Raw genomic sequence first — 26,047 nt, forward strand, 5'->3', positions numbered from 1 at the left:
TCACGCATATTTATGAAGTTAACTGAGGACTAAGAATGAATTCTGAAAAACATTTTGTATCTTGGGTTCCGGGCAGAAACTTTGTGCTATAAGACACAGAGCAAGTTTATATTATTTATTTATTTTTTTCAGAAAATATTGCTATCTAAATAAACCAATATTGATTATTTTTTTTGTGTCCAAGTTGTCTCCTGTTAAGTTTTACATTAACACATCATACTCAAGATTTATTACGATATATTTTATTACATGAACCAGGAAAATGTACAAGGGTTTCACATTTTGACATTTCGCACCAATAAAGAACTAACAGCACTTTCTGTTTTAATGAGTTATTAAAATTGTTTCACTGATTTATATTTAGATTATATAGATAACTTTGTATTATAAAGAATGGTTAATGATTTATGATGAATTAATTGTAATTTTTTTAAAATAGAATTATGTATGCACATAGTTTGGGGACTTTTACCAAATTTATATATTTTAATGATAAAAATTAAATATTGGTAATTTTTAAGCTTTTTGGAGAATCTGCTGCGCTATTTTTATTTATTATTTTTTTTATTATGAAGGCGGAAATGTTAAAGGTTCTTTGGCCTTTGACGTGTACAAATATTTGCATTTATGCCAGTCATTGCCTACAGAGCGTAGCCTTGAAACTGCTTCGTATTTAATAGTCATCAACTAGCACTTGTGCTGAACAGGAACTGTAAATGACAGTTCCACTATTTCATTTTCTTATTGAATTATCGTTGATAAGGTTTGATGCAACCAGAAAGCAAAGGTACGCCCTTGTGGGCAGTACAGTTGGTAAAATCACCGTCCTCCCCACACTGGTTGGAAAAGAAGAGTTCGAATCCCATCAATGACGCGAGGAATTTGTGGTTTTTTTCACAAATGATCGAGTTAATCGTTCTCAGGCGTGGGCACCATGGTCTTTTCTCCCGAAAAATCGAGTTGTTTATCCAGAAAATCGGCCACAGAACATACGTAATTTGATAGACACTTATATGCTGGGCAATATAACCCAAGCTGCTGATATACCTGAAACACTACAACAACAACAACAGTCTCCCCTAACATTTTCTCCAAAAGGTATTGGTATGCGTGTGTAGTTTACTGAAAGAAATTTAGGACATAAACGATTTTGCGAAGTACACAGCCAACATAGGTAAAATAAATTATACATTTTTTCATCATTATTTATAGTTTGAATCCCAAAGCCTCATTCAGTAGTTTACTCCAGTGATATGATGCTTTAATTACAAGATTTTAGGTTTATAAATGCAATATAACATATTTGTCGATGAATCACATATTACAAACATAAAACTGAATAAGTATAAAATAGCTTAATTACCAGTTGTCATCTGGAGAATACTAAATTAATATGAAAGGCACGTGGAAATAAACAAATCATCTAATGTACAGCATTATCTGGATTGGTACTCGGGAGTCGAGTTGATTGAAGTTCATCAGAATCGCGCAAGTTGCTGGAGATAAACTTCATTACAACGTCTGACTTATGTATATGCTGTTACAAAGTAATTCTTGATACATGAATTTAACTTGCATGCGCATGTAACATACAATACAATTTCTTAGAATGAAGGTTGTTCATATTCGTGACTATATAATGTTTCTACAGGGTTTTTCATCACACTATACAACCCTCGACGAAGAACGTACCTTTTCTTTGGGTAGACACAGCATACTTCCAAAGTAATGCTTTACTGGCCCTTTGCCACAGCTAAGTTTTAACACGAATTTCTTCTTCTGATCATTATAAGTCCACACGAGGTTGCCAATTACACCTCCTATAATTAAAAGGATCAGCGATACGATTGTAAAAGTTACGAAAAGAATTTCGGCTAGTCCGCTGTACTCGTTTATTAATCCATACGCGGGAAACAGCATAAGCGGGGCGATGATAGACATGGAGATCCCTGGTATTAAGATGAGAAATCCTATTATGTCTATTGCTTTCTGCAGGTTCAGTCTTTCCTTTTCTAGATGTGCTGGCAATATGCTGGCCGTATCATTTTCCCTGTTTGAATAAACAATATACATAAGGTTATGAAATCAAGCAAAAAAACATTTAAAGTAATTATACATAGAAGTTTCAAACACCCAAGTTCAATGAAAGACTCCAGAGGGAATAATTTAAGTAATTAAAGACAATTTTAGTCTGTAGATCTTCTTGGACAATGTTTGCACTTGTAGTTCAGCTTGATGCATCGTCGTAAGATTATCTGAGATTTTAAGAGTTTTATTTTTCGCATTTCAACTGCTACTTTCAAGTATATTCAATATACTCCTTAAAGCCCTTTATTTTCGTGATATTAAGAGGAATTTGTAATTTGGGTAATGGATAGTTTTGTATGGGAAAATTTGCATAATTAAAGTAATAATACGTCTCTGATTACCTTCTTTGATAGTAACGCAGCTTCGCCACTCGTTTTTTCTACCCACCCATCCAGTTTTGTAGTTTAAAAATAAATAAAATAGCAGTTTTAGGCGAAGAGGTTAAGTTTTCTCTCCCGGGAAGTTGGGTTTTTAATTTCTTGTGCTACCAGTGTTACATTCAAATGGGCCTAGAATACGTTCAAGTTTAAAGACAATACTCTGTTAGTTGTCACATTGCTTGTCTTAAGAAATACTTTTCTCCCCCAAGGGTGGGTTTATACACCTGGTTGCCTTCAAGGAGATGGATAGCCAAGTAAACACCCGACTATTATTTTTGTTTGTCCCTGTAAGAAGTTGGAAATTTGTTGTCGCCTGCAGATGTTTTGATTATTGGCGAATTCACCCCTGCCCCCACCCCCCCCTCCTCCTTCCATATATTTTACGACTTGGAAGTTGTTTCATTTTCCTTCCAGGAATACGAATGCAACGATTTTTCGATTTTTTCGTGCGTGACCTTGCTGATAAGAATAATGGATATGATAATCCTAGGAGAACCTGTTATGAATGTTGGAATATAAAGAGAAAATAAATTTATATATATATATATATATATATATATATATAAAGAAATTATTTGAAATTGAATTTTTAAGTTTGATTTTTTGATGTTCTCTGGACTTAAATATATTTTTTTAGCTTTCAGTTTTCTTTGATTTAGGTTTGCTTAGTTTTAAACGTATTAGTTTACTGAGTAACGTATTTGTGGTTGTCAAGGCCAAAATAGTTTTTTATGAAGTTACAGAACATTTTTCGTAAAACAAACCATTCGAAATTATATATAAACTGCTATCCTCGCTTGTCGTTTAGGTTTCCTATGCCTTGCACCGACAATGACACTTCTCCGAAACTACTTGTCATGTCAAGGCTTTCTTTTTATTATACCCAATTTCCTTGAGAAAACTGGGACATACGTTCGAAAGAGGTAATTCTGCCTCAACATGGCTTTAGTTTATGATTTAATGAGGTCATCCAAAATACGACATTGCACACAGTGACAGAAACATGGCTATGTCACAAAAAAGAGCATCGATTTTATCATGTTCAGACAGTTTCAAAAATTGTCTAGATTATTCATACACCATGCTAGAAAATAGCTTGTTGAGTCTGAAAGATATATTATTTAAAGGATAAAATGGTCACACTCTCTCTCTCTCCGATCCACCACGATTCTGAATCGAAATAAAGCTTTCAGGAGAAGTATAGCATATCTCCATCTCCAAAGATGGCACGATCCATGAAGTAACAATCAAGAATATGATCACCATCTTTTACGATATTTAAATCAAAATCTAAATTATTTCAACAGAATGGAGCTTTAAGTTCATATTCGTGTGGTGGCATTTTTCTAGAGAAGCGTGTGTCTGCTTATTTGCATGTTGTACGGGCTGAAAAACCCAAATTAATTTACGGAGAAAAAAAACTAACCTTCTGAAGTAGGTTAATCTCGATTAAAGAGGACTTTAGAAATTCCTCCAGCAATCGACGGAAATGGAACCCAAACCTGTCCAAAGGAGTGGCAGTCTATCGTGCCTTCAAGGTTGCTTTGGAGAACATGAAAGGCATTATACTGTCTAGGCAATAATACAGTTCTGAAGATAAGGAATAAGAAAGTGGGCTAGAAAAAGACCTGATTGGAAAATGTCTAAAATCCAGACGTTGAGCTAATAAACGAGAATCTTAAAATGGTCTCTAAACAATGGCTTCTTTGTACTAATGTAGAAAATGAGTGGAGAGAGATAGGAAGAGTTTGTTGAACTAGATGAGGGAATTACGAAATGACTCATTCACTTTAAAACTCTATGGGGACATTACGAGTTTATGCTTGTTGAACTAACACTTTACATATCAGAGTAAAGCTACCATTTTGAACTACGAAAGTATTATTCAGGTGCACATAAATAAGAAAGCAAAATTTATGAATGTTAAATTGATCATTTTGGGGCAGTTTCAGGAAAATTTCAATTTCATTATTACAGACCGGTTATACCTGATTTATCACTCACAATCTCATAAGAATTACACTTACTTTTCGGGCATCAGTAGTTGGGGAAGTGGTACGTGATTTTCATCTCTGGCTTTCTTGAAATCGTCAGGATTGTCTTTTCGTTCTAGCATCTGCAGGAAGGAAGAGTCCTTTTTGTGTTCCTGCACATGATAGAAGTCGTCCAAGAAGATGGACGATGCTGTTAATTTATTCGACTTCGCTGGCAAACGGGGAAAACTGTAACCCTGCCGGCTTCCTTTGAAATTGAAAAACTTTTTGTTGGCATTTAAGGCTTCTTCGGAGAACTTGGGTTTATCTTCGTGGCCTGTTTTGAGATCGCTGTAGGCAAATATAATAGGCTGTTCTGTGCCTCCGTCAAATGCAGGGTTGATACATTCGATTGCCGAATATTTGGCTGGAGAATTTACGATGACGTGAGGAACATTCTTGGGGTTGGTGGAAGATGCACCTATTTCTGATTTAAAGACTTTATTGGAGACGGAATTAGATGAAAGTAATGAGACGTCTTTGGACACATCTGTACTATGTCGAGGTAGATCAGGAGTTTGTGTAGCAGCGTCCTTGGTTATGCGCAAGTGCTGTCCTTCCACTGCCTCACTAGCCGAAGACATGTTGTCTGTCAGAGGCGACATGGTTGTAGTGTGGTTAATTGCCATTGCAAGCTCCTCAAGAGTTTCTGATGCGATGGATTTTGTCAACTGTCTTCCACTGTGTACGACTTCATTTTAGTGCCTGAAAATAATAATAAAAAGTTCAAGATGTATTCAGATATCTTAAATATATGAATAAATTATTGAAGTAATTATGATACTTTTCTTCATATTCTTAGAGCGCAATGATTTCAAGAGATGATATTGGGTTTTACCCGAATTGCATTATTACCCTTCCTTGGCAAGGTCATTTGAAGGGACTCTTGACCTGAAAGTCTAAAAATTTTCCTCTGCCCATACTAAGAGCATGGACGCCGTGTCTGAGAAGGTAGTTCTTTTCGGAACTTTCCAAATTTTTAGGAAGGATATTTTGCAAATCTGCATAACACTGTTTCAAGTGAACAAAAAATACTTTTTTATAATAAAGTGTATAAATAAGTTGGTTGTTCTGAAACCAAAAAATACCTACCCGACTATAGAAACGCTGTGTACACAGAATTTTCTAGTGTTAGACTAATAAATATTTTTATTGGTCTGTCACTAGCTAGTCACTGATAACCTTGGTTTTATCATTGACGAACGCAGTAGCAGTTCCATCAGGACATCTGTGCAATGAAGAAAAGAAAACTTCAAGAAAAACTGCTTCCACCATCCTGATCCCTGCAAAGATTCTCCTTCCTAAACTTGTCTTGTCTGAGCCTAAATTCGAAGAAATTCTGTATCTTAGTATGCTCATTGAACTCCGAGCAACGCAGATACCGCCACGTATTGATGGAATGCTTACACCAATGCAGGGGGTTCCTAGGGTATGTGGTGCCTGGGTGGCAATTGAAATTTGGCGCCCTACTTTTCTTCATATGTTTGTAATGTGTGTATATGTAAGTTTCATATTTTCAGGCGCCTCTTGAACGTTGACGCCCTTTCACCCTCGGAACGGCCCGACCCTGCATCATTGTAATCTACCTACTTTGGTTATATAACCGTATAATTTGAATATTTTGCGATGCGAAGATTGTACGTTAACATGCGAAGTATGTTAACAATCTTTGAGGATTTATCCTGATGTATTTTAGCTAATGAAGGGCCTGAGTGTAGACCAGTTTGCTGCCTTTTTTTTTTTTTTTTTTTTCATTTTCTGGTTTCCTTGCATTTTGAATGCGACATCTGTTAATGCAGATAAGTCTCGGTTTTATTTGGAAGGTCACTTGTCATCGAAATGCTCACGTAAACCAGATAGGAATCCAAGATAGAAATCCCTATGACCTTACTCAGTTATTTAGCCTGTTTATCGGCACAAGTCATTAGGATCTGTTTATTTTGATTTAGTGCGGAGGGGTATTTTATAATACGCAACTAGGAGATTGGCTGAATATCTTACAAAAATTACAGATACAAAAATTTAAAGTCTCTCTCTTCAATCAGAGGATGTACGGGGTGGGCTCCCTTTATTCGCTTTAAAGTCAAAATACAGAAAAGTACGTGTTCATGAATTTTTCTTCATATTTTGGAAAGTGCTGCGTTCATGCTGACTGGAGGTAAACAACATGTGGGCCCGATGTCCTTGAGAAAAAGTACTACTGCCAGCTGGAACGTTTTAAATCAACCAGTTCGGTACTGCCTTTTCCTTGTATTTTCCACTTGCAGTAACGCATCTTTGGACACGTATTTAGGGAGAAGGCGATCTGCACTATGGTTTCAGTGAATAGTGTACAGAAGGCTATTTAGAGAAACGTAGTAGTAATAGAGGCATGTGATGCAAGAAAGCAAGCGTATGAGCTTATGTATCATCGGCCAAAAAAAAAACCAATTTAACACAACCATTCCTTCCAAAGGTTTGTCCAGTTCCTCCTTGAATTTATTTAAGCTATCAACTTCCACAACGACAGTTGGAAGTTTGGTCCAGCAATTTACTACCCGCTGGCTAAAGGCAAATTTCCGCACACCTATTGTACAACTGTCTTTCCTCAATTTGAATTTATGTCCCCTCAGGTTTGTAATCTGAGGAAGAATCCTATCAACACTGAGCCTGCTCAACCCATTCAAGGCCTTATATACCTCAATCAGATCACCTCGCCTAAATAGCCTAGTCTCCAGACGCTGCAATTTACAGAACTTAAGCCTCTCTTGGTAAGAGGATCCCTTCATTCCCCTCACCAATCTTGTTGCCCTTCTCTGTACACGCTCAAGTAAATCTACATCCTTCCTAAAATGAGGCCTCGAGACCTGTACGCAGTACTCAAGGCGTGGCCAGACCATTGCCTTATACAGAGGGATAATCACCTCCTTTTCCCGCTAGCCAAATTCCTATATATCATCGACAAAACCTATGACCTGCTCTAGCAACCTGTCTGCATTGCTCAGAAAACTTCATATCTGACTGCACAATTACTCCCAGGTCTTTTTCATTTTCTACCACCTTAAGTGTAGTACCACACAGTTGGTACGTTTCTCTGGGGTTACTTCTACCCATATGCAGTACTTTGCATTTGTCAAGGTTAAACTTCAGTTGCCACTTCTTAACCCATCTGCCCAAATTATCTAGATCCTGTTGCAGTAGCACACTGCCATTACTGTCATTAACAACCCTGCTAACCTTTGTATCATCTGCAAACTTGGACACCAAGCCTGATATACCTTCCTCAATATCATTGAATACACAAAACAGCAGTGGGCCCAACACCGAACCCTGGGGGACTCCACTAATAACATTAGTCCACGAAGAGCAGTGTCCATTGGTTACCACTCTGTCATCTCCCATTCAACCATCCATTTATCCATTGTAGCAACTTGCCCCTAATGCCATACCTCTCCAATTTGTACAATAGTCTTTCTGCGCAACAGTGTCAAAGGCTTTCCTGAAATCCAGGTAGTATAATATACGAAGATCCGTAGCTCTACAGCACTTAAAATCGAGTTCCTGTGTGTATGATTGTGTTTTTTTTTTTTTTTTTTTTTTTTTTTTTTGACCTTAGAATAAGTTCCAGAATTTTTTAGCACATACTCTGCCGACAATGGTTCTCATTAATTTGATGGGCACACTTCACGGTCTAGATGAGCCCATAAACTCTCTACTGGATTTAAATCAAATGATTGAGGTGGACACACCATAATATTATCAATATTTAGTTGCTAGAAAGCTCCTGCACAGCTTAGAGCTGTGCTTCGGGTCATTGGTTTATTGTAATATAAATTTAACAAAACGGTCACATTACAGAAGTCGATACAATGCCACATGCTTTATTTATTTTTCCTCTGGAGTGGAACCCCAGAGGAATCTGGCCCATCTTTTGTCAACATCAGGTGGGTCAGAGTCTCGAATTGGGACAGTGCGAGCTTCATTGGGACTGGCCCACCATCCCGTGGTGTGGACGAGTACCCAGGATCATCTGTCCAGGACTGACTGACACAACAACAGAACATACACAAACATACACTACTCATTTCTGGCCCTTCTACAATGGTACTGTTCTTCACAGAGATAGGAGGCGGAGATGAACTGACGTTCCAGGTGCCGTTCACAACAACATGTCCACAATGCCACATGCAACTAATTTGGTACATAAATTTTATAGCTGCTGTAACAAGAATTTCTAAGAATGGGGTATGAATAAGAAAACATCGAGACTATATTACAAGACATTTTTACCTATTGTCTCGTACGCTGCAAGCGTTTGGCATCAGAATGTTATTAAGGTTGCTGTGAAGAGGAAGTTAACAACAATTCAAAGATCTGTTCTTCTCACTGTTCACTGCGTCCCTAGCACGGTTTTAAATAATGCACTCTAAATTCTTAGTGGTGAAATGCCCATAGATTTATATATTTTATTCAGAGGCACAATCTACAAGTTAAAGAAAGGGATATCTACAACGTTTTTGGGCATAACATCAGACCCATCAGATGACATTAAAGGAGAAAGAAAAGAATCTGGACTGAGAACAGCTATTTGGCAGTCTAGATGGGACGAATCTGTGTCTGACTGGTAACAAAAAAGTTCATTCAACAAGTGACTTTTGTGACTTCTCCGGGAATCTGTTCATGGTTCGCACCATCTATGACTACAGCATATTTACTAACAGGTCACGGTTCTCTCAGGGCTAAGCTCCATGAGATGGGGCTTGAGCCAGATCCGTTCTGCACTTGTGGTCAGAACGAGGATTGGGCACATGTCCTGTTAATGTGTCCACTGTAATCGGAACAGAGACGACGTCTTATAAATAGGGTCCTAACCTATCGGTAGAAAAAGTTCATATCCTTCTAGAAAATGAACAATATTTTGCCGCCCTCCAGATCTTATCAGTGTCAGTTTTTCAGAAGAGAACTGAACTTAGGAATCAGCTGGTTTAATTAAACTGAAATCAAATTGGTGTACAAGTTGTATGAGCTGCATTTTAATGAACAAAATAGCTTACTGTGTTTCGGTGGAGTTCCCCTTGTTGTAAATAAGGCAGATATCAAATAAACAATGTAAATAATAAAAATATCAATACTAGGAGGGAAGACCTTGGAATATTTGGAAAAAAATACCTCTTAAGTTCATTGTTTGAATCGTGTAACCTCCTGCTTGCAGTCTCATTATGGCTGTTCATAGAAAACATCATTAAATTCTGATCAAATTTTCCTGAATTTGACTGAATGCAATCAGAGCTTTATAGAGAAAGTCTCATTGCGGCTGTTGTTTCCCTGTTGATGCTACTGGCTTTATCCTCTACTTCTAGTACGCCTCTTCTCGTGGAAGACTAAAGATGTATTTCATTGCTGTGTATCTTGGAGCGGAAGAGACGAATATCAACGTGCTTCCTGTGGCAGTAGTCTCATTATGACATTTGCCACCGGCTATCCTTTTAAATGCTTTTGTATATAGTTAAAGCTAGCAATTGCGCTCCTTGGTTTGGGTAACTTGGGAGCGGGATTGCTGGCGCCCACCGGTATTGCACTGTCTCCCGTGGGTGCGGGATTTTGTGCATTTCAGCACTACAGGTGATAGTGGACCCAAACCAGCACATTAGGCCGACACACGAGTGCCAACATGTTTTCGGTCCCGCTCTGTAGAAGTTCTACACCAATGCAGATGAACAAAGTGGAGATGGGCAAATGCCTAGGAGCCACCAGCGATAACACACACAAGATACGCAGCAGGAATATGGTACACGAAGGCCACAATAGGAGTCAACTACAGAAAGCTTGAAACAATATGAGCAATGCTACTGACCATCACCAGGACGGTGTGCACGGTCAGCACCCACGCCATTCAGGTGCTGGCTGGCATGCTACCCTTAGACCTTGAGGTCGCCAGATGTGGGTTGCTATATTACCTCTCTAAGGGCAAAGCAGTATCAATCATGGATTACACAACAGATCCAGCTAATATAGCTAAAACATAGAAACTCTTAGCCCACTACCTACAACAAACCTAGCAATCCAGGTGGACCAACTCCGCGTAAGGAAAGATTACAAGAAAGTTCATTTCCGACACTACTAGGGTTTATCCGGAAATGCCGAAATGGTTCTCCCCCGGCCTCCATGCTACGTTCTTCTTAACTGGCCATGGGCCCATCAAAGGGAAATTTACAAGCACTGGGCATTATTGATGATCCCCTATGCCACTGTGGTTCCCCGGAAAGCTGGAGCTACTTAATGTAAGACTGTGAGCTCTATGAGGACTTAAGATGTACTCTCTTCACCAAAATCAACTATCTTCCAAAAGACCTGGAACAGCACGTCCTTGATAACGCTGAAGACTAGATTGCCTTGACACACTTTGCTCAAGAATTGTTCACCCGACGTAGGCCGCTTCCACGAACACAAACTTAAACTGTACAGTACCACCCACAACTCAGCTTTGAATCACTGACTAGAGCTTCGACTGAAAGAGTTCCATTAATGCACAGCAGAAGATAAGGAAACTGACACACTCAAACCCCATCAAGTGCCATCTGGCGATTCGAACTAGGTACCTAACCTAGTTCCCTTTAAATCCCCTTGCCTAGGCCGGGGGGTTCGGGTTTCTGTATCCCCCGCCTCCCCCTTCTCCTCCTGGTGGGGTCTGGATTTGCTCCACTGACTTTTTGGGGTCGCCTTCTCTATCGTCCCCATACATCTGCCTTTTCCCCCAGTCTTCAGTCTCCCCTCCCCGCTCTGCCTAATCTGTCAGCGTACAACCCACACAATGTCAAAATTCAACAACGTCCAAAATTAAAACCGCATTAATATAAACCTCTTTCGGACTTACTTTTCCAGCTTTTTTTTGTCCCCATTTCTTTTTTTTTTTTTTTTTTAAGGTCCTAGCCATTGAAATCTCAGGAAATTAGGTGGCAAGACCCGCCAGCGTGAAAATTTAAAATTACTGGGTACCTGGTCTGCCTCCACGAGGCATAGTGTGGAAAACGTTCGGCCCCAGTAGGGGTTTAGTGGCTAAATGGCCAGAAGAACAACGATACACAACACTACACTTACAATATCCATACAGTTTTAAATCTCTGGCCTTTAGAATGAACTGTTACACCTACAATGAAAGCAACGCGGAAATGGGGGAAACCCCTGGTGCCGTTAGACACGAACACACTATACAAGATGCTCGAAAATATGGTCACATGACATCAGTACAGCGTATGATCCCGCCAACGGCTAAACAGGCCTGACAGCGGTTAGCCATGCTCGATATGATGTTCTGTGGCAGCAAATCCCATTCTTCCATCAGCTCAATCCTTAGCTCACCGAGTGACTGGGAAGTTGGCTGTCGACGTGCCAAGTTAATCGTACTGGCCACGGCAGTCGTTGGGTATCTTCAGTTTCAAGATATTCCTTCTACACTTGAGCTCTATGTGCAGTGGCATTGTCGTGCATGAAAACGAAATTCTGGGCCAACCGCACCCCTAAAAGGTCGGACATATGGTTCGAGGATTTGTTCTCGATACCTCTGCGCAGTCATGGTACCTCTATCAAAAACACGAAGGCCGTTGATCGAGAAAACCGCCACCACCGCAAGTGTTCCTTTCTCTGACGGTGGAGGGATGGTATCACATTCCTCATTGTCTCCAGATGAAATAAAGTCTAGAATTTATTTGTAGGCTAAAACGGGACTCATCAGGGAATAGAACTGTTGGAGTTAATGGGATACAAACTACCCGCTTCCTTGCGTAGAGTCCGCTTGAATTGAGCCTTCTTAATACAGTCCATTTGGAAAAGTTTTTTTCACCTGTGGCTGCAACAACCTCAAGAGACAGTTGATGACAGGACATCAGGGTTTCTGTGGTTGACGTAGCCCTCAGTCAGCCTTGACCGGCTTTTCTTGAAATGGTTCTTATCTCCTGAAACTGCTTCCATAGTGCCGAGACGACACTGCGTGACACATTAAGCCAACATGCTACCTGCGACTGCCCGGCTTCATGTCATCAAACGGCTCGCGATCTCAAAGAATCATCCGGAGTACTGGAGATGTAGCTATGCATGCCAGGGTCCCCATTATATAAAATATTCGCCACACCGCCACAAATATTCATGAAAAACATTTGGTTCTGTTAATTTTGTCGAGCAGTGTAGAAAATATTTTAATGAAAATTGGCAAACCAGTTGGTCCTAGTTCAATAAAACTTTGAAAATTATGAAAAATTAACCGTGATTCCAAACTCTTAGGTGGAAGTGTACTTGCAAAGCACCTGTATATTGAGACAGAGTCGCCAGAAGCCGTAATGATATGAGAGCAGAAATGGAGCCAGCAGTGTTGGAGAGGATGAGCTATTACCACCTCCAGACTAGACCCTTCCAATTCTTACGTTGTTGAAACATTTCATCTCCATTGTGTATTATTGTTTGGGTGCCCCAGGGCTCTTCCTTTGGGCCCCCTTGTTATTAAGAATCCATATGAAAGATCTCTTAGAACACATCTATAAATTGAAATTGCCTACGATTCTTTTTTTACTGAAGACAGCTTTATTGCAAAATATTTCAGCAGTTCTTAACTGACTACCTCATAATAAAATTATAATTAATAACAGCAAATAAGACTTTTTTGTTGTGCTTCTAAGTTCTTAGTTTGTATCACACTTATCAGAGGGAAGATCTCTGTTAAACGCGCTTCTCCAATGCAAATGATAAAAAGGAAAAGCAAGCAAATAATGTCTGTGATAAACATCTGCTGTAGATGGATAGTTGTCCCCTCCCCTCTTCAATGATTTCACTGCATGAAACTACCGAAGACGTCTTTCTCAATCCTAACCGTGTTCCTTTTATAGCTGGAAGGCTCGTCAGTAATTGTTCGTTATGTTTTTTGACTAATGGTGTCACATTAATGGATCTTAGTCACAAGCAATACTGAGGTTTCCTGCTAGTGCTGAGATCTTACGAAAGTTACTCCTGCCTTTGCAATATATGTTATGTATAAGGTGAAGTTGCCTTGAAAATAGGGAATAGTTGGCTCGGGGGCATCTAGAAATAAATTCAGATGAGGGAGGTTGGAGTTTGTACTGTTTTTGTCATGGATGAGCTGAAGATTGAGAATATAGAAGAGCCTTTTCGATACGACACAGAAATGTATTTATAAATCCTACGTTGTTTTTGTCCCTGGTGCTGATGGGGCCCCAAGCAAGTTAACCATTTGTCTACCTTGGGGGCTCTATGAAGTTTCAAATTATAGTTATTTCCTCAAATTTTTTTAATGTTTCTAGACAAGACGACAAAAACAGTAGGACGAGAGTTCAAGGTCTATCCCGACTTGTTTGTTCATATTCTTGCGCAATAACCAGATGTCTAAACTTGTTTTAGATGAAACTAGTCCAGCTTTTTAATTATTCCTATCATTGTTTTCGTGAGTGCATTCAAAATCCATTTCGTTATCTCTTGCATGATCTGAATACGAAACCTGCAATGTGATTCCTGTTTGACACGTTTCAAATTTTAATTCTTCCTACAAAATAAATATCTTAAAAAAGTATAATCTACAGAGATTCCCTAGGTCAGAGCTCAGCTGAAAACTTGTGTATTTAAGCATTTCTTAATTATCGTAACGAGTGCTGCTGAATTACTTTGTCCTAGTTCATGACTATCATTAAGTAGCCTGAATATCACCCTACTCGAATAGCATTGCCGAAATGCACCCATAGTATTCCTTGGTCAGAGTTTCTGTTATATATAAAGTATTTTGCACTCAAGTGACAAAGGATGTTAGGCAAGCCAAGGCAGATTCCGAGAAGTCTCTGGCAAAGGATGCAAAGAAAAACAGCAACGAGTTATGTAAACTCTAGAAGAAAGGGGGATGAATCACATTGGTCCACTTGATATCCATGGTTCTACTGTTGATGATCCTGCTCAGGTTGAATTTTGCATCTACATTCACACATGAGGAATTCTTTAGGGAAGGAGATGCCAGAAGTTGATCAAGATCTAACAGGGAGCTAAATGATTTTGTAATAACTGAGAGGAAAGTGGAAGAGGAACTGTTGCAGTTAAGCATAATAAAGGCACTTGGGGTGAATGAGATCTATCCAGTTATATTAAAGAAGGCAGCAAATGAGGTAAGCAAACCGTTGGCCATAATTATGACAGCTTCTTTGAATTCAGGGGAGGTCCTTATAGACCCGAGAATGTCAAATTTTTTTGCGTCCTCCTGAACTACCGGCCGTAGGGGACGCCTACCTCGCCTGTCCAATTGCGGCGGCCCTGCACTAGTTAAAGAGATAATGTAGAACCATCTAGACAGGACTGTAATTATACTTCAGACAAAACATGGCTTTGTTAAGGGGAAGTCTTGTCTGACCAATTTGATTGAATACTAAGATGCAGTCACAAAGGAACTGTATGCAATAATCATATAGTTGGATTTCAGGTTTTGTTTTAAGAGCATCGGTGACTAAAGCCATGTTTCTCCATGTATATCATCTGTAAATTGCGTGTTCTGAGATCGAATTTCTGTTTGCTGGACGAAATACCAGATTTTCCGGGAGATAAAACCATGATACCTTCGCCTGAGACCGACTAACTCAGCCACATTGTGAAAAATACCCATAAAAATTCTTCCCGTCATCGACGGGATTCGAACTCAGGTGTTTTCCACCCGGTATGGGAAGGACGGCGATCCTGCCATCTGCGCTACTCACGTGGGCTGGATTTGAGGGAAGGTTTTGGCACTGTTGCACACAAAAGAGACTGTACAAATTGGAGCAGTGTGGCATTAAGTGAAAGTTATTACTATGGATAAAGGGATGGTTGAGTGGGTGAAGGCGGAGAGTGGTGATCAATGGACACTGCTTTTCGTGGATTAATGTTATTAGTGGAGTTCTTCAGGTTCGGTGCTGTGCCCATTGTTGTTTTTAATATTTATTAATGATACTGATGAAGGCATGTCAAGCTTAATGTCCAAGCTTGCAGATGATACAGTACAGTTTTAGAACATACTGATTCATAGTTTCATCAGGTGGGTTTCTAATAATATATTAACTAACCTAGAAATTGTATGGAAAAAAAGAAATTTGTATATTAAATGTAGTTTTAACGCAATACAGTGTATATTACCTTTTAGCTAGTCTGTGCATGCTTCGCGTGTGTTGTTATGCAATGTTATGTTCACAAGCGACATCACGTGAACGAGATGTCGCTTCTGACAGAGAGAAAAACAGATTTAAAAATAATAAAAGAATAATAAATATTATACAGTTGTAATGAAACTGAACTGGTAAGTTTCGAGAAAGTAAAACTAGTATTTTATTAGTAGTCCTATAAAGTTATAATCTTATTAATTAATTGATACAAAGATAACAAAGAAAAGGAAAAAAAATTGCTTAATTAAAAAAAAACAGAATGTGCTGAAATGTAATGCACTTGCGCACATTGCCCAACTTGTCGTGGAAGTATGATATCGGATGTTTCGACATTATTTTATTAAATAAAGTTCAATCAATAAAGTCCCTTCCCCTCTGCCCTCTTTCCCCTACCATTGAAATCTATTCATTTAGATGAAAGTGTATTTCGCGTATTACTCTACAACGAAAAGTCGTATTGAGGTCAGAATTTCAACCTATGTTCTGTTCTGTTGATCATTCGGAAAATTTCAAAGCAGAGCCCTCGTTCCTGCCCCCTTACAAAAATCGGCACAAGTGAAAGTGTGTTTTCGCATTAATCGACAAAAAAAAAAAAAAAAAAAGCATATGGCTACCAAATTTTCAACATGTATTCCGTTGGCGCCTGGGATTGTTTCTGAGTTCAATTCCTATTTCATAGCATTCCCTCCCCAATTTCCCCTACAGAAATATTACTATAAATAACGTCCGTATCGGTTGAAGGTTTAGAGAGATTTTCCAAGAAGCAAAGTTATTTTTAGTATCAAAAATTTATAGAGACTACATTCGAACGGATTAATTGCTTTGAATGTATCTGCTTTTGGAATGAAAAGAAGAGATTTCCTGGAGAGTGGAGGTTCATTGAATTTTGTTATTTTATGGCTTTTGCTCCCTCACATAAGCGCAGATAATCAAAGCGAAGTAATATGAGTCAAATGCTTTGTTCGAGGCCATTCACATTTAAATGGATTACGACGCCGGAACTATGCCTAAATTTCACCTTGTGACATGGAATCATCCCATTCTAAGAGATATGAGATGTGCGTTGGAGTTGTTTGAGTTCAGGGGAAAATATGCGGGTCGCGATGGGAAATAGTCATGTGATAAATGTTTTTCTCATAATGTTTGTACTTAATAACAATATTAGGATGTCCAAACCTAAGTTGAGCCAGTGTTTCACCCATGCTGATAAACCAAGAGAAAAGGCATCTGTTTTTTATTCTCCTTTCAAACAACTTTAGGGGCTCCACAGAAAACAAACTGTTATGAACATTGTTCCGAAAATACCTTCATAGTGATTTAAATACAGGAATGAGTTCTCCACTCGGGACAGTTTGCCTTTGGCGCAGCATTTACCATGATAGTTGTCGGCAAGATATATCCGTCTGCCACTACAGAGATCTAGGTTCGAGTCCCTTCAACAGCTGAAAGAATTTTCTAAAATCCTCTTAATTCGAAGCTGTATTTAACCGATCTCTGGCGGTGGGGGAGGGTAGGTTTTTCTCTATGAGTTATTCTGGGGTTTTTAGACCGCATAACATGCAAATCAGCCTTAATATATTAAGTATTAATCGTTTCTTATATTTGTTTTGTGTGATAAATATAATGTTTTTGTTGTGTCTACCACATGAAGGTTTATTTCAAGCTCGTTTTACTATATTTGTGGTTATCGTCCGAAGCATATGAATAACATTATTGAACTAAGTTTTGCAGGCACACGAAACAAATTTTAGAATGCTTGTGGGGGGATTAGAGATTTTCGTGGTAGTCCTAAATGTATGACTTTTTTTATACCTCGAATACGGGGGAAGCCAACCAACCGATATGACGACTACTAGTTTTGCATGGTTGATATAACAAAGTTTCAGAACTCTGCTGATCGACAAGCTGTAGTGTATCCTAACATACCATACCATCAACTACCCCTCCGCTGCCAATTACTAATCTACCTTCCAGAGAAGATGGTGAATTTGGTGAACAGGATAATTTGAATTACTCCTCAGAAGGTTGTTCAAATAAAGGTAATATTAATATTGAAAATTCTCACCTGGATTTCTTTTGGACCAAATTAGTGAAGAGCATGGGGAGATATTCCACCGGGCCATCTCTTCAATGGAGAAGGGATATCAAAAATTTTATAATCATTCGACATCCTGACCGCTTTCGTTCTTCTCTTTACGTTTATGGTGAATGCAACGGTACGCAACTTCCTTTGTTTCGGGATAAAAATATGTTAAATATGTAAAAGATGGAGGAAGATGTACGCTACTAACCAAGAAGCTTAACAAAGTTTATTTAAAGTCGACAGCGTCAGGTAGCTTTCAAAGAGGAAGAACGTGTCCAGCTGATTGGCTCCAAAGTATGAAGCGGGTGAAGAAATAAGTGACGTATATTTTCGGCCTATTGCCAAATAATAATTGCATTTTAATCAATCAATTACGTCAGACAAGGGGGGAAATGAAATTAGAGTGAAAACAGTGCTGATATGATGCCAAAATTTGGCGACCTTCCCACTCATTAGGGACACAATTTGACAACAGCCACTTTCGAAAGGATTTGCTTTCGCGCATTCAGTATTATAATCCTCCACATTTGCGTTGTAGATCGAGAAAAGCTTACTGTAGCTTTGAGTGAAAAGGCATTTAACAAATGCCTCTAGCGGGATTTGAAATGGCGCCTTTCCAAAAGTGTGATGCGCGTCAAAACTCTTGCAGTCACCAGATCGATGAATAAACCTTGAGTTTAATTATATTTCCTTTGTCTTCTCAGTAATGCGTTCTTGCGAAACTTTAATCCTTTCTAACTCAGCTGGCCCCTTCAAAGGGAAGATTATTATCCTTGTTTCTTCATGCATCGCCTCTTTCTACACAAAATGTCGGATCTGGTGTTTATTCGTCACATATGAAACGACCCTACCATCAATTTATCAAGAAAGCATATAAACGGACAATTTACTTTTTGCGCTGGTGGATGTGGTCCTGGAATAAGGACACAGTATTCTGCAAGAGCATATCTGCTTGTGCTGGAGTTAGCTGACGGATAATGAACGAGTATTCTTAAGGATTTTGAAGAATATTACTTCCTTGATGTAGTTGTCAAAATTCAATTTCAAAAGGTATATTATTCCCTCTTTCCTTCGTACCAGGTAAAAAGCTCGAGCTGTTTTTGTAAGATTGGCTGGCGCTACAAAATATGACAACTCAAAGGAAAATCTTAAGACAGGTTACGCAAAACTGGTAGATGTGTCTGGAAAGTTTAAACTCTTATGGGAATAATACAAAAACATAATAAACAACACGAATCTCTGTTTGTTTGATTCGTATTTGGGAGGCAAGACCAATTAGCTGTCAATTATGTTCCTATACGAAATAAAAATAGACGCAATTTTTAAGTTTTCTGAAAAATGAAGGAAATAATCTGTTCACGGCAGATGAGTATTAGTTAGTTAGTGAGTAGAAAGCAGCTTTGTAATGATTTAAATTTTTATTTAATCGTAATGAATTATACTTTTTTTTACATCAGAGAAGGTGCCTATACTGAGTTACAAATGTATCGGCTTAATTTGAAAAAAAAAAAAAAAAATCAAATAGACTCTCAAAAATACTCAATAAAAAATACTAACGTATTAAGTACTCAATTTTTCTTAGACTAAATATATTTTTCGAATTCGTCCTCAGAATGAGAAAGTTTAATATTCAGACAGCTTCTACGTTTGTAATTTTAAGATCACTTTTTGAAATGTAGTTTATTTTTTGACGAAAAGGCTTAAGTTTGAAGCCGTTGTTTTGACCTAGAAATAATTACGTGTACTCGGTTTTTTATCCCTGTTTTGGTGGAGTCTTTTTAGGTGAGCTTAAACTCAGATGCATTCTTCTTCTGGGCTTCGACCAACCTAAAAACTTAACTTGCTGAAAGTATGAAATTTTCGAATTCATATGGTGACCAGATGATGAGCGAACATATAGGGTGCCCACAAGGTAAAAAAGTGAATAGACTTGAAGATAATCATCATGGAACTGGACGATGAAGCAGTCCATGCATAATTCATTGCTAACATTTGAAATGAACTTTTCATGTACGTTATACCTCCACGAGAAGGGTGGTACTCGATTTTTTTCAGCGATATTAGCTCTTATGCCCCTTCTCAACAGTTTGTGCACCTTCTAGACATAACTAGTGTCCAAGATTGTTTGAATTATCTAAACATGGGTTTAGTCCTCTATAAGAGTGTATATCACTACACTGTGCAGGTGTATTCCACAGAGTGATATTCCAAACGAATATTCGAGTTAAGAGGATTCACCTTAGCGATGAATGACTGTAATTTAAAAAATAAAGCCTTCTAGAAAGGGATCCGTAGATTTTCAGGACACCGAATGAAAGGTAAATGAACTCACCTTTAGGATTATTCGCAGCACTGTCCATCCGCGCCCGCGTGCACTCACACACACGAGATTCGCCGTCCGGCGCACCAGCTGTTTATTTGTACTCTCACTGTGACACTGCTTTCTTTTCCGTTCACGTTAGGTGCTAATATTACCTGCACGACATGCTGAGAACGAGAGTAGGGGAGTCTGGGAAGGTCGTTCGGTAGTCATTCAACGTCGGGAATACCGTAATGCAACTGGACCACCAACCGGGTCCTTCTTAGTGTTACGTGTCAGTATTTTTAATCTTGGAGTTTAAATGTACGCATAACAGTGACTCAGTTGGTTTTTAAGTTAGAAAATGTTCATCGCATATCTTAAATACCCGGCATCGACTCATCTTGCTGGAAGATGGGGTCACGTGGACCTGTTATGCATAAACGAACGCTTTAAACTTCCGGTTGAAGTATCCGAACGCATACCATGCAGTGTTTGCTAATGAGTGCACTTCTGAAGACGCCCTCAAGCATAGATTCAAATCCCGAAGAAAGTTACGAGGTCCACCACTTAACACGGTGTCCTGCCCTTGTTGACCTGTATTACATGATGCCGCGTAAACTCGACATACTTCTTATTAGGGCATGCAGCTGTACGAGCACTTTCGCTACTACTCCCACTTTTCACGCGATTATCTTACTGACTTACTTAAGACAGAGTGGAAGAAATTAATAAAGATTTATCTGCCTGGTATTAAGCTTGGAAACACGATATCAGTAGTAATTGCGCAAATGAACTTTGTGGGACAACGGGAAACAATCCCATAGATTTTATACTGGATGAAAAATCGGCATGCTAGAATTTTTGCAATTTAACAAGAAAGACAACTTGGTGCCAGGTTTTGAATCAATAGATCCTATTCCTTTGGCCCTCAGCAGTAAACAGTCCATAATTTTTAATGATGGTATCAAATAGAGCCATTACCAACATAATCCGATTTATTGAAGTATTTCCTTCTAAACATCACATTCCTTCGGTCAACATCTTTTTAGAGATTACTTTCACAACGGTAGAAGTGTAGAACGTCAAGAATATAGCCTTGACCTACTCTAATGCGAACTTTGACACGATCACATTTTTCTTTCCTTAAGGATCAGTTTTCGATGACATATTGGGGGTATTCTCCTCTGCGTGAGTACACAGAACCTGTATTGAAGCGGGTCTTATATACGACTTATTTAGCGAAGACTAAAGTATTTTCAAATAATGACTTGAAATGAAAAGTTATTTGTAGTTATATTAAGAGGTTACAATGCCTTTAAGGGGGGGGGGGGGGTGGATTAAGAAGTAGAAAATGTGTATTAATCGAACGTACTGAGAAACTTACAGCAGTAATCAGAATAGTAGTTCTTAATATTGTACAGTAATCAACCGGCGCATGCCAACAAACATAATATCCAGTGCTTCTACTACAATATACGGTTTATGGATAGCCATGGCATATTTATGAAAAAATAAAATAATAAGCCGGATTTCTATTGGTCCGATTTCAACGAAAGTTTGGAAGGCTCGACAAATCTTTCCAAAGGAACGATTTTTCAATTGTTCCTTTGAAAAATGAAAATTTTATGAAAATCCATCTACTAGGAAGTTATTACATGCGTACGGACGGACATGGTGAAGACAATAGGCGTTTTGAGCAATCTGCTGTTTCGTTTCATTTAGTACTGTCCAAAATAACTTTTCTTAAGGCTTTCAATATGTCTGACTATTATCCATTAATGTAAACTAAATTAGCTAACAAATATATTTGCTTGCATGTAGTTCGTATCCTTCCCCACCCTAACTCTGACTTTGTTTCTCTGGGGGGTGATTTAAAAGAAACTTTAATATTACAGAGCTAAAAGAAGTTTTACGATCCAAATAAACTGAAAAATCTTGTGTATTCATCCACTCTCAAAAATGTGGTGCTTCTGAAAGTAAAGGGGCGTGGAACTGGGGGGATGTGTCTGGTCATGAAGTGAAATGCGTGAGAAGAGGAGAAAGTAACTTCCTGTAGGGCACAGGTAATAGGCCACTAACAATTATTTTTCGTGGCTTGTTGCACTCAGCTGAGTTTAATGCGGTTTACCTTGACCCCAACTGTGTGGCACGCCAGATCTATTCTAAGACACAGTGAACATCCATCGGCATTGAATGTAGCAGATGGCTCGTTTGACACTGTATATCTCGTACATCGATACTGATGTTAATTAGAAATATGAAAATATTTTGGCCAGAACAATACTTAAATTTGAAAAATAAGTTCGAGGTCACTTTTATTTTTATTTTTAAACTCGAGCACATGCTGGCCTGCTGCCTGATGTTGCAAAACACCTCGTGATCTGATCTCGAAATTAAAGCCATTAGGGTGAGGTCACAAAGCTTTGGCAATTATACAAGTTTTTATACACCTTTCTAGCCAGTCTAAAGCCAGTTTAAATAAACAAGACCCGGGCTGCACAAATATGAAATCTTAGGGAGTTTGACTTTGGGAAGTGCACTGTAGATCACTGGAATAGATTTTAACTTCCACGGTGGCCGAGCCGAAGGGTTTGGCAAAGATCAAAATGGAATCAGACAGTCACCGATTCCATTTCGATTCGTAATATGTTGATTATTTATAATAGAGTATAAATTCTATTATTCTTGCAGGAATGGAATCCTTTATCCCACACTCCACTTTAAAATTTCGTCCTTTATCTAAACCTTGGTTTTCCAATAAATGTGCTAAGGCTGTCCAAGAGAAGAATGTTGCATATCGTAATTGGCTTGTTTCTAATTCTTCAGTTTCTTTTTCTGCCTATTCCAAAGCTCGCAACGGTTGTAAAGCAGTTATTAATCAGTCCAAACTAGATTTTGAATAAGCTAAGAGTAAAAAACTTGCTTCTTGCCCTAATGGTAGCCGAGCATTCTGGTCTCTTGCCAAAGCTATTGGCCGCAACTTTTGCCCATCTCTGCTCCCACCTCTGTCAAAACCAAATGGTTCTGTTGTCACTTCAGCCAAGGATAAAGCTGACCTGCTAGCAACCCATTTTTCTTCGAGCTCATGCATTAACGATCTTGGTAAAACACCTCCCACCATTCCTAACACGCTCCATTCAATGCCTCCTGCGGTCTTCCGTCAAAAGGATGTCAGAAGGATTTTGACGAATCTTGATGCTAAGAAAGCTCCAGGTCCTGATGGTATTTCTTCATTTGTTCTCAAAACCTGTGCTCCTGAACTTACTCCTATTCCTTGCCGCCTTTTTTCACTCTCTTGTTCCAAAGGTGTTTTTCCTTCTGCTTGGAAATTTGCTCATATCCAGCCAGTTCCTAAAAAGGGAGACAAATCCATGTCATCCAATTATCGTCCCGTTGCAATTACTTCTACTCTTTCTAAAGTAAAGGAGAAATCAATTAACAGCCAAATTTTAAACTACCTAGAAACCTTTCGTCTGATCAACGATCGCCAGTATGGATTCCGTCAGTGTCGATCCGCTGGTGATATGTAAAATCCGCTGGTGAAATGGGTAACATGGCTTATGTTACCCATTTATGGACTAATTCAATGGAAAGGTTCGGTGAAACTCAAGTAATTGCTCTTGACATCTCAAAGGGTTTTGATCGTGATTGGCATAAAGGTCTTTTAAACAAGCTTCCATCTTATGGTTTGCCAACTGTTTTTAGTAATTGGTTATCCAGTTTTCTCTCTGATCGCTCACTGAAGGTGATGGTAGATGGCTCTCTGTCTTCTAACTTCTCCACTAATGCCGGTGTCCCCCAAGGTTCAGTTCTTTGCCCCACTCTTTTCCTCTTGAATATCAATGACCTTCTTCCATTGACTGGAAATCCTATCCATAGTTTTGCCGATGATAGCACATTGCATTCAACTTTCCATTTTGAGAAACCTTGTCCTGCTCAATCAGCTTCAACTTCTCGAAAATCTGCTACCAATTCCTTAAATGCCGATCTTCAGGTAATTCTCCACTGGGGCAAAGACAACTTAGTTGATTTCAACCCTTGTAAAACTCAGCCTTGTGTTATATCTCACAAAAAGGATTCTTCTGCTCCTATGCTTATCTTTGGTGACACTCCAATTTCTAGGCAAAAGGATATATCTCTTTTGGGGATTACCCAGACTTCTAATCTCTCTTGGCACAAGCACATTACAAATATTGCTTCCTCTGCATTTAAAAAACTTGGTTTTCTCTTTCGCTCTCGGCGATACTATTCTTCCAAACAGCTGCTCACTCTGTACAAGTCCCAAATTCGCTCTACCGTGGAATATTGTTCCCACATCTGGGGTGGTGCCCCCAAAACCTCTCTCAGGCTTCTTGATTCCATTCAGAAGAGGGCAGTTAGGTTAATTAATGATTCATCTCTAACAGAGTCTCTCCACTCGCTCTTTCACAGACGTACTGTTTCTACTGTAAGCCTTTTCTACAGATACTTCCATGGGCACTGTTCTTCTGAATTGGCTTCTATAATTCCCGCTCTCTCTTTGAAAGCAGTTCGAACACGTGCCGCCACCAGCCAACATCCATTTACTGTCCAACTTCAAACCCACAGAACCAACTTTTCATCTTCCTTGTTTATTCATTCAACTGCCGTTTTCTGGAACAACCTTCCTTCATTACAGTCTACAAAAGTTCAAGTGTAATGTCAACCAATATCTTCTTTCGTCTTCTCAACCTCCAACCCAAGCACGGTACTAAGTACTATAGGTTCTAATACCTCTCGTGTTTGGGGTTCTCATAAAAAAAAAAATAATAAATAAATAAATTACATTACTGTAAATGTATTATGAAATATTTTGTAATGTTAGATATGAATAAAATTATTTTATACCATCAATTAACCATAATATAAAATATATTATAAATTAAATATAATTCCTAATATATATTATAATTTTTTATAAATGTTTGTATTATTTTAAGCCAGGAGTAGATCGGCTGTATTTTTTTTTCACTGCAAATTTTATACTGATTGCAATTACCACGCTTGTGACTCACATTTCGCAAACGATGACCACAGAAGTCATTTACGCCGGTTCAAGGGAACAGTTACCATCCGAAAACACATCCCCACAACGAAAACTGGTTAGATGTCCTTGAATAAAACTGTAGAAGTGAAAACAACACGTAGACGTCAAAATTCAGTTGGGACAGTTAAGCTACGCTAGATGATCATCATCATCTGTTCATACCGTTGTTTACGGTCTGCGTAGTCCGTAGTCCGCCCCCTTCCCCCAGTGCTCCTTCCTTTTACTGCTTGATCGATGATACGAAACTGCCCTGCAGAATGGAAAAGCAAAAGAGCAATTAAGACCAGCGAACAACTGTCCAGCTCCTGAAGCTTTTATCAATGTCTGTTCTAAGGTCTTGCATATATCTTACAACCTCCCGATTATGAGCTTAATCAGTATAAGTTTCCATTACTTCTGTGAAGCAGTTTTTTATATAGTGGCAACCGGTTTTGTCTACAATTGGAATTTCAAGAAACATTTATAATACACAAGTGCATTGAGCACTAGCGTGTGAAATTGTTTCGAAGAATCTTCTATTAGATTTCGGCAGTGAGGAGTGCATTTTTCCTGTTTATTCAAAGAAAAAGCACGTTGTCTACCGGTACACATGATTTAACTTTAGTGTTAGTGAAAATAGTGCACAGACCCACTTTATTCTGTTGATATTTGTTTTATATGCTGTAGCACTGATGAGAATTCACGCATCTTAATATTTCAATCCTGTTTTTAAAACTCTTTTAACACGGTTCATATTCTGCTAATGGTACCGAAATTACTGGTGTTCATTCGTCATTCTGTTCTCAACAGGATCCAAAGTCAATTAATTCGGACATTGATTTCAACGATCCATCTTTCAGGTTGTCCTAACTGCGTTGTAGTTTAATTGAATCCCACCAATGGAGTCAACAGAGAACTGACTCCATTGATGGGATTCAATGGAATCTGTTGTTCTTGTAAC

The 26,047-nt window shown here is 38.7% G+C and overlaps 1 protein-coding gene across 2 annotated transcripts; it reads right to left on the bottom strand.

The window, feature by feature from the left end:
* Positions 1–397: 397 nt before the first annotated feature.
* LOC150075042 (uncharacterized) lies at positions 398–20,201 on the bottom strand. Of its 2 annotated transcripts, none has more exons than XM_090388920.1 (3): positions 17,723–17,899; positions 4,496–5,206; positions 398–2,050 (listed from the first exon to the last, which is right to left on the bottom strand). In XM_090388920.1, the coding sequence occupies exons 2-3, from the start codon at positions 5,128–5,130 to the stop codon at positions 1,666–1,668; spliced, it is 1,020 nt and encodes a 339-aa protein (XP_090245046.1). In that variant the 5' UTR covers positions 5,131–5,206; positions 17,723–17,899; the 3' UTR covers positions 398–1,665. The 2 variants fall into 2 exon arrangements, with proteins under 2 accessions (XP_090245046.1, XP_090245045.1); XM_090388919.1 differs by lacking the exon at positions 17,723–17,899 and adding an exon at positions 20,073–20,201 and having other exon boundaries at positions 406–2,050.
* Positions 20,202–26,047: the final 5,846 nt, after the last annotated feature.

Source organism: Mastigoproctus giganteus, chromosome 14 (assembly GCF_048544385.1).
Source record: "Mastigoproctus giganteus isolate SK-2022 chromosome 14, ASM4854438v1, whole genome shotgun sequence".
Classification (NCBI taxonomy): Eukaryota; Metazoa; Arthropoda; class Arachnida; order Uropygi; family Thelyphonidae; genus Mastigoproctus; species Mastigoproctus giganteus.

What these genes read in the sequence shown, in the direction of transcription:
- LOC150075042 (XM_090388920.1), bottom strand. Translation starts at nt 5,130, where the DNA reads ATGGCAATTAACCACACTACAACCATGTCGCCTCTGACAGACAACATG. An exon ending in CAACTACTGATGCCCGAAAA is followed by an intron (nt 2,051 to 4,495) that starts GTAAGTGTAATT and finishes TTATTCAAACAG; the next exon opens with GGAAAATGATACGGCCAGCA.